Source organism: Chlorocebus sabaeus, chromosome 25 (assembly GCF_047675955.1).
Source record: "Chlorocebus sabaeus isolate Y175 chromosome 25, mChlSab1.0.hap1, whole genome shotgun sequence".
Classification (NCBI taxonomy): domain Eukaryota; kingdom Metazoa; phylum Chordata; class Mammalia; order Primates; family Cercopithecidae; genus Chlorocebus; species Chlorocebus sabaeus.
Genome location: NC_132928.1, coordinates 85,642,192 through 85,652,078, shown reverse-complemented (window position 1 = coordinate 85,652,078; position 9,887 = coordinate 85,642,192). Strand labels below are relative to the sequence as shown.

Below are 9,887 nucleotides of genomic sequence, written 5' to 3'. Positions count from 1 at the left end.
GATCACCTGTGGTCAGGAGTTCAAGACCAGTCTGGCCAACATGGTGAAACCGCATCTCTACTAAAAATACAAAATTAGCCAGGCATGGTGGCAGGCGCCTGTAATCCCAGGTACTTGGGAGGCTGAGGCAGGAGAATCGCTTGAACCCTGGAGGCAGAGGTTGCAGTGAGCCAAGATCACGCCATGGCACTCCAGCCTGAGCAACAAGAGTGAAATTCCATCTCAAAAAAACAAAAAATAAAATAAAACAAAAAAAGAAAAAACGAACATACAAACAAAAAAAGAGGACATGGAAGAAGACCCAGAGCAAAATCATGTTAGTGAAAACTGGCTACATGGGTCTGACAGTCAATGCTTTTGGGAAACTGTAATCTGTGGCCTATCTACAGGGAAGAGATTCTCCAAAAGAGCATTCAAGCAGCACAGACCACCCCGGCAGTGCTATCTGCTCCCTCCTCCTGAGCTTGCCAAGATTTGGTGGTTTTAATTAGGCCTCCCCATTCCTGGATCCCAAAGCACTCCAAGCAAAGTAATATTGGTACTGTTTATCCCTACATTCAGTGTGCCATCTGAAATCTTCAGTTTCCCACGTCAGTCTGTTTTGTTTTTTAAAAAGGATGATTATAAAATAAAGTGAACATCTGGATCTCTGGCCAAGTGAACCTCAACCTCCCTTATAAACCTCAAGATGCTCACTTCATTTACTAAGAAGCAGTAACTCTCTTCAAATCCTTAAGCAAACAATACAATATTAATTGCAATCTGGATCTCCCAACATGTCTTCCTTTGATCAGCTGTCAAGGACATTAAGGAGATGCTCAAGACTCCTCAAAAGTTGGGGGCATGTGTGTAAGGGGAGAGATTTGTGACCAATTAAAATGCAGAAAAGTTAAATAACATTTCCAACTTTCCGGTTTGAGGCGCAAACACATTTGATGTGGAAGGAAACAGATTAGGAATGAACAAAGCTATAATTTATAGCTTCAGTACGGTCATGGGACGGGAGATAATGTGTGGCACTTACAAATTCCATGTCCAGGCCAGGAAAAGCAAAACAGAAACAAGGACCAAGAGGGTGGTACTTAACCTAGAAAGACTGAGGACTAAGTAAGTCCCTACTGCTGAGCAAGTCCATGCAAAGCAAAACCAGCAAGTGACAAGCAGCTGTCAATAATTTTGGCTTCCTGCCTACCCTGAGATACTCTTTCCAATAATTCAAATCTAAAAGGTTTTGAGCAGCATGGGAATTAAAAAAGAAAAGAAAAACCCACCTCTGTGAAAGAGTGGCTTATACACAGGTGACCATTTTGGATGGCACATCTTAGCATTACTAACTTAATGCATCAGAAAGGTCACAAACCTATCCTCTGTAAATCGGGACAGAACCATGCCCTCTACCTGCTTTCTGCCTGAGCTTCATCCTTGACTTCTGAAGTTAATTTTAATGGTTTAAGCCCTTCCTCTCCGTTTCCAATAGTTTTGTTTAACTTTCTTTTATCCCCCATTCACATCCCGACAGATTATGGTATAAAATAACAAAAAGTCCATAGACTTTGAAATCAGATAGACCTGGGTTTAAATCAGATAGACCTGATGCTTCATCTCTGAATCTTAACTGTAAGCTTCTGCAAAATGGACTAGTAATAACTACTCCTGAAGTTCTTCTGAGTGTTAAATGAGACAATGTATGGAAACATATCATGTATGTTGTAGCAGACATGCTACAGTGACACAGCACACCTACTCCAGGACAAATCATTCATGCTTTGGATAGTATCTGGAACAGTTAGGCCTCGGATAGTATCTGGAGCAGTTAGCTGCTCAACTGCAATCATCTTCTCAACACATTTACCAAAATACAGAAACGTGCTATGCATCAGTTGCTTGCAAAAATTCTATCTCCAGCCCTGATCTCTCTTCCTTGAGTTAGAGCCCTGGATTTGTAGCTACTTAGTGAATATGACTGTCTACTAGAGACGTTAGAATTGGCTAGAATTCATTTTATGCCATTGCTATTAGAAATAGGAAAGCAGATCTCAACACATGAATTCATTTGGCCTCTGTTATACATACACAGACAGGAAAGGATGTAGGACTTAGGTCACTCACCTCTCTATTTCCTGTATTTTCCTAAGTGCTTCTTGATGTCTCTCCACCAGCTGAACCATATAGAAAAGCAAACTTATCACCACATTTCCTCCAAAATTAGTTCCCCCTCTGGACTTATTTCTGTTAATTGAACCTTAATTTTCCTGGTCTGATTCAGGACTTGCAGTGTCCTTGGCGATATTTTCTGCCTTCTTCTACATCCATCCACCAGTCCCTGCATCCATTTGTTACCAAACTACCATAATTTTGTCTTTTACAAAGTCTCCTGTCTATCCTTTCCTTTTAGTTTCACATTGACAGCACATTCTAGAACCTCATTACCTCACACCAGGACAAAGGGGTCCTACCTAGACGCCCTTCCACTTGCCCATCTAATCCCAAACACTCTACACACACTATCACTTTCACCATCCCATATCCACACTTCACAGAGACACCTGCAAAAACACTTCTAATGCAAGACTCAGCCACAACTGAGCCTCAGAGTGTGACATCTAGGGGACACGTTGACAAAGAATCACAGGAGAAACCAAAGCGGTGGGTAAAGAACCAGGAGAGGAAACTCCAGAAAAAGGTCAAGACCCGGGGGCAGACACCAAAGAAGAGATGAGAACGGCAAACATTGCTCTTTCGCAGCCTAAAGTCCTCCAAGTAAATGTCAGAAGCCAGCAAATGCCTTGAGGAGCTGATAGGGAGCCCTGACCCATCTCCAGAGATTAATCAAAAACCTGTGCAAGTAGAACAAGGGGCTGGAAGACTGATCTAGCTACACGGGACGCCAAGGTGACGCTGAGGGACTCACTCACAGATGCTGAAGGCTCAGCAGGGTCTGCACCGGGTCTAAGGAACCCAGCACTGAAACGCCATTCCGCGTTGCTCAGCCACTCCGTGGACACGCGCTGGACTCCCACATCCTGAAGATGTTCGTTATCCCAGGAAGACGTTTATCAGAAGAGAATTTCAAAAAGAATAAGTAACTTTTCAGTAAATGTCTTCAATTAGACTCCTGCTTTAAGGCAACTGTTGAACTTTCCCCAGTGTTGGAGGATACATGTGACGACATGAAATGTTCCTATTTTTCAAAATTTTCACTTCCAAGTCGTTTCATGTGCGGTTTAGCACTGTTAAGTTCACTCCTCAAAGTAACAGGTTCTATATTATGGCAGAAGATTCTTCGTCCTAAATTTCTGATTCAAAATTGGGAAAAACTTCCAAGTCATAAAAGATAAAGATATTTACCAGTATTCCAGTTAAATGTATAATATAAATGGAAAAATACGAGTAATCATTGAGTCACCTTTTCCAGATGTCTCAGAGAAAACCTCTGACTACAATGCCCATGGAAAATCATCTTAATTCCAGAAAGCGGGGGCTGAGGGGACACACTGTTGAGAGGGTGAGTCATGGAAAATCATGGTGGTGATGATTGGTGGCCGGCGCCCCGTCTCAGTTCCCCTCAGGAGAGGGCGCCCGCCGGTGCGGACCGCGAAGCGGCGTCCAGGACAAGGGCGATTGGGCTCCGCGGCCCCAGCGTCCGCCCAGCGCGCCCTCCCGCGCTGCCTCGTCCCGGTTCGGCCCAGGTTCCCCGTCTCCAGTCGCCGGCGTCGTGAGGCTCGCGTGAATCCCCAACGCCCGCGCCGCGCTATGGCTGCCGGGTAGCTCTGAGAGGTTCCAGGCAGCCCAAGGGCGGGATCCTCACGGCGCAGGCGCGCGCCTCTGCCACAGCCAGGAGAGGAGCGCGGCGCCAGCAGCTACAGGTAACCGTTAGTGGAGGAGCCCCGCCCCCACGGCCGCCAGGCCCGCTCCTCCCACTCCGCCTCCGAAGCTGGAAGCTGAGAGAACCCAGGGCTCGGGCTCCACCTCCCAAGCCTGTCGCAGAGCGTGGCAAGTCCGCTTTCGGGAAGACTAGATCCTCAGACCGACATGCCTGTGGCCCAGGTGGGATTTCCAGGACAGGCCACTCACCAAGAAGCCAGACGACCAACTTCCCTTCTCTTCGGGCTAAGGTAGACACAATTGCTTCACTTTTAGTTTTAGTGACATTAAACATGCTCTGGGAAAGGACGTCCCGTTTCTGAGTCAGCAGTCCCGCCTTTTCCACTTCTAAAGAGGGAATCGTGAATTCCCTGGAGTGCTATAAAAGTTAGGCCTAAATAAGATGATAGAACTTCGCATCAGACTTTTGAATCTTTTGGTAACTTTAGTAAGGGTTTGCTGCTTGGTGGCGAGAATTCCTGGCTCATTCAAAGAAAGCTTTACCAAAGGAGAATCAACCTGGAGAAGGGTTAAACACCGTCACACAAGTGACAAATCCGAGGGGACTTTGCATTAGTAAAGAAAAACGAGGCGCAGGCCCTTAGATGCTGTAAAGGTGACACCGTCAGCTGTACTGGCCACTCCAGAAAATATCAAAAACACATGTGGTTTCTGATTTCTTCTTACATTTTTGACTAAACATCCTGGCTTACAACATTTTATGTAACATCTGGAAATGGAGTGAGCTGGCTATAGCAGTATGTGCATTAAAATATATCTAATGCATGCTAATAGTGTATTTTTATGAAATTTCAGCCCTAGAGACAATAGTAGGAAACTTAAGATGTAAACTTGTGAAACATTCCATCATAAAACTGATTAAGTTGAAAAAGGGAAGTAGTATAAAAAGGAAATAGAGTAATAAGTGCCAAAATACACTCTGATGCACTTGTCCCTTTTTCGTATGTCTTCCCACTATTGTTATTTTTCCAGTCAGTTAATTTCTCCTCTGCTTTTCCTTCATTTTCCTAAGTTGTTCTTCACTTTCTACCCCTCTCCCTGCTCCACTTTTCGAACCCTGTGGCAGTGAATCAACTATGTGATCCCAGCTCTCACAACTGCTGCTGGGAGGGTGTGGATACGTTACAGCTCCTAGCTCACTTTCTCACTTGTACAGCGGAACTGACCACACCCTCCTCCCAAGGTTATTATGGGGTGGAGCAAGTCACCGATCTGGGAAGTGCTCATTTATTCTTATCAGAAGATGGGAAGCCCCTACTATGAACTGGACACTGGTATCAGGACCCAGGAGCACAGTTCCTGTGCTCAGAGATCGCATAACCTCATGGGAACAGCAACCAGAGAAGAATTTCATGAGGATGAGTTCCATGCACTATCCTCACTCCGGGCCTCTTCCTTTTCCTTCTCTTTTACTTTGCATCTTAATGCTCAAGGCTAATGCCAAAAAAAAAAAAAAAAAAAAGGTGAAGTAGGGAAAGGCTTTCTAGAGCATCTCAAACTTCTTTATGTCAACTTTACCTCCCTCTCCTGATGGACTCTGCTCTTTTCTCCACCCCATCCTCAATTCTGTGGAGTTCAGTAAATGTTAACTGCACAGTCCTTGTGCAGGCACTCTACCGGGTGCTGAGAAATCAAATAACGTAATTTCAGTGTAAAAGTGAGAGTACTGAAATCAAGGGAACCTATCTAAGTCATCTCTTGCTGCCAAAAGCCCAGATACTGTTTTCCATCAACAGGACTTTCCTAGGCCTCCACCATGGCTTTATGCCCCAGCAGGACAGAGCTGCCCTCCTTGTTGATTTTACATTTCTAATGAAATCTGGATTTTTTTTTTTTTCTTTTTCTTTTATGTCCCCATTATTTATATTCCCAAGCACACTGCAGAGCTCAGCTCCCAGCCAGATTGAGCTGCCATGTGACCTTGTTGGTTCTTCTTCCCACCTGGGCCCTGCTGTAGTTCCTCAACATCCTTCCTGCTCATGGAAAAGGTCTCACCCCAAAGTGGCCCTGGGATTCCCTCTTGCACATTTTCGTGTGTGTGTGTGTGTGTGTGTGTGTTTACAAACTGAACTGATTTACTCCCACCTCTTTAGATCTCCTTTAGAAAGGAGAACACAGACTGGGTGGCTGTGAGCAGCAATTACCATTCTCCATGGCCTTGGTAGGGCCCCTTGAGCCCTGCTTGCTTCTTCACACAGGAAGGAAACTAAAGAACTTTCTTGACAACCAGTACCTCTCCCAAGCATATTTGTGTTTTCACACAGGATTTTAATTTCTACCACTGTGGGAGGCACTAGGTTCATAATTTGAAAAAGTTAGTCCCCGTGCTGTCTCTGAAATTATATCCACAAAGATAGTTGTTCATTTTAAGTGGCAATTAAGATGGTGAGAAATTCAAAATTGTGCCTAACAACAAGAACAGTAATAATAGCAACACCATCTATTAACTGAGTTTTAGTAGGGATCAAACATTCTTATTTAATCTTCAGTGCTTTATAAACACTATCTTACTGAATCTTCACTGACATCCTATGAGACATTTGTATTCCTATTTCACAGGGGTCTGTTGGGTGCACAGAAATCATGTCTTTCAAAGACCACCAGGTGGAGAGGCCATGGCGAGGCCCCTGGACTCAAGTGGAAAGAAGAGGAGCAAATGTGTTCCCAAGCCCATGTTGAGACATCACCATTCCAAGGACACCCAGAAATAGCTGGGGAGGAATTTAAGGAGACAAGAGAAACATGGGGTTGAGATCTTGTCAAGCAAGTGAAGATTTGGAGACATGGAGCTATGCATGCGAATATGCATTGACATTCATGAACTTATTTACACTCATGAACTCCTGAAACCTAGGAGGGGTTGAAAAATTGCAAATCCTCTTGCTCCTTCTCCACACCCAGGCTCCACTTCTAAGTTATTGCCAACTGCTCATGGCTGAAAGCCCGCATTCACTTCCATCCTTCATCAGCCATGTCAGGCTCTAGTTTTCGTGGCCCTCCAACTGCCCACCTACTCTTCCCTGCCTGAGTTGGTTTTCAGACACTTGGACTTCACTGATCTGCCTGTTCTTCTGAACACTGGACACTGCTCTCCCATCTGAATTTTTGATACTCCCATTGTGTTATCATCAAAAACATATATTTGGGCCAGATGTAGTGGCTCGCACCTGTAATTGTAACAGTTTGGGAAGCTGATGCGGGAGGAATCCTTGATGCCAGGAGTGTAAGACCAGCCTGGACAACAAAGGGAGACCCCATCTCTACAAAAAATGAAAAAAATTACCCAGGTATGAATGCATGCCCTTAGTCCCAGCTACTTGGGAGGCTGAAGCAGGAGGATCACTTGAGCTCTGGCATGACCCTGTCTCAAAAGTTAAGGTCAACATGTTTATCTATTTGATCTTTGCCCTTGATTCCTGGTAAAAAGGCACCTGACATTCTTGGAATTTCCTGAGTGATAGGAGTTTCTTTCATTATTCATAAAGAGCCCCTTTTGAAGCTGTATTTTTCAAAAAAGAAAATAATAATGTCTTTTGAAGTCCAATTATTCTCATTGATCAAATATACGAAAAGGTTTAGAACAAAATTATTTGATTATTTTATTCTTTCAAAAGTCTTGTACCTACCATGCATAAAGTGACCTCAGTGCTCACTTCTGTAACTCATATGCTAACATTGAAATAATACAGAGAAGATGAGCATGGCTCTGTACATGGACAAAGTGGCCTCAGAACACAAAAAGAGATGCACTCTCTAAGTTATGAAAAATAATGTGTTTAGCATATTTTGTTCTTGTTGCCCCTTATTAAATTCTTAAAATGTATTTGGAATGATTATTTAATAATAGCTAATACAATATCCTACTGACCAATAAAGTTGAACTATGAGCACATGCAGGAATTGCTTATTTTCAACATAAAACTATAATGAAGGACATTACTATGTAAGTGTGAAGTGTTTGGCAGGAAACTGGACATTTTATTAAAAATGAAGAAAATCATCATAACCTGGATAAATAAGTGGTAAATATTTAATAGTTTATTTTTCTGAATCCCTGGGAATAAGTGTAAGACATAAAATAGAGACTTTGTGGTGAGAGACTTTGTGGTGAGGATCACAATATACAACCATCCACAGCTCTCTTTTCAATAGTGTATGCGACCAAATACACATATAAACATTTTACTTAGTTACACATAAAAAAGGAAAAAGTCCCTTATGAAGAGAAAATAAGTGAATAGTAATATAGCTCATGTGAAATTTAGAACTATGGGTTTGACTAAGTAGAAGCTGAATAGCTACATGTCTTATAATGAATTCCTTGCATATCATGTCCACAGGAATCACAATTTTCCCGAGAGAAGTTTCCTCAGAGCCTCTTTCACATCCTTGTTCCTTAAAGTATAGATGATAGGATTTAAAGTGGGGGTCACCATGGTGTAGAAGAGGGAGATAAACTTCCCTTGGTCCTGGGCATAGCTTTCACTGGGTTGCAGGTACATGTAGATTATGGTGCCATAGAAAACAATCACCACTGTAAGGTGGGAGGAGCAGGTGCTGAAAGCTTTGTGCCTTGCCTCTACTGATTTGATCCTCAGCACGGCTTGAGTTATGAAGCCATAGGAGATAAGGATGAGTGCTGGTGGAATGACAAGAAACAGAACACTAACAACAAAAAGCACCAATTCATTGACAGTGGCATCCACACAAGCCAACTTGAGGAGAGCTGGTACTTCGCAAATAAAATGATCCAGCCTATGGTTGCCACAGAGAGGCAATTGCAAGGTAAAAGTTGCATGGATCAGGGAATTGGCCAAACCACTAAGCCAGGAGATAGATGCCAGCTGTTGGCATAGCCGTGGGTTCATGATGACTACATAGTGGAGGGGTTTGCAGACAGCAACGTACCGATCCAAGGCCATGACGGCCAAGAGGATACATTCAGTGGAGCCCAGTGCCAGAGAAATATAGAGCTGTGCCACACAACCACCGTAAGTGATGGTCTTTGGTCCTCGCAGGTTAACTAAGATCTGAGGAGCAAGGCTAGTAGTGAAGCAGATGTCCAGTAAAGAGAGGTTGCTGAGAAAGAAGTACATCGGGGTGTGAAGAAGGGGATCCCGACATGAGATGATGATTATGGTGAAGTTTCCCACAAGGGTCAGGAGATAGAAGAAAAGGACAAATACAAAGAAAACAGCCTCCAGACGAGGGTGGTCTGAGAAGCCTAGAAGGATGAAATCCATTAGGGAACTCTCATTGGCCAATCCCATCCCTCCAGGGGGAACTGCACCTAAGACAGGGATGGAACGGGTACATCCAAAACAATTAAATTTAGAATCACAGAATACACGAGCCGAGAGGATCATGGAGACCAACTTTCCCAAACTGTTCATTTTTCATCCCTAATGTGCTGCTGACTTGGAACATCAATCCATGTTTCCTCATTCCAGTTCAAGGCTCATCTTTAAAAATTATGAATGGTTTCAACTTTGGAGTTGTCTGGGGACTGATTATTAAAGCCAGTCAAAGTGCATATTTACATGCATATCGAAAATTCCACAATGACCTACCACTAAAAATAAATTTCTCTCAAAACAGAGTGAACAATATCTCCATGATTTTCAACTGTCAACAAGTAATCTGCATATGAAATACCTTACTGAGATTTGGTTGTAAGCACAATCAGATGAGGAAGTCTTTTTAGATAAAACTAAATAAAACAAAGACTTTAAAACCTTTAAAATGGGTATGGTTGGTATGAAAGAGATAGAAAATCATTTCTGACATGCGTCACATTGGTACTAACTGGAGGAAAATGAAAAGACATATTTAAGGAACCAAAATACATGATATAAATTCAAATCATCTCATACAAGTTTATTCAATGACTGAACTACCAAAAAATAAAAATTATTTTTAAAATTTTTTATTTATTTAGGCATTATTTAACCAAGTTGGCTAACAGTCCTTACTAGTGAAGAAAAATATATATACTCAAAAGA

General features: G+C 42.9%; 1 protein-coding gene across 1 annotated transcript; it reads right to left on the bottom strand.

The window, feature by feature from the left end:
• Window positions 1-8,228: 8,228 nt before the first annotated feature.
• Window positions 8,229-9,461, bottom strand: LOC103230946 (olfactory receptor 2G3). Its single transcript, XM_007990081.3, has one exon. It carries the CDS (start codon window positions 9,276-9,278, stop codon window positions 8,229-8,231), a length of 1,050 nt encoding a protein of 349 aa, XP_007988272.1. The 5' UTR covers window positions 9,279-9,461.
• Window positions 9,462-9,887: the final 426 nt, after the last annotated feature.

Excerpts from the sequence above, each read along its gene's own strand:
- LOC103230946 (XM_007990081.3), bottom strand. The coding sequence starts at position 9,278 with ATGAACAGTTTGGGAAAGTTGGTCTCCATGATCCTCTCGGCTCGTGTA.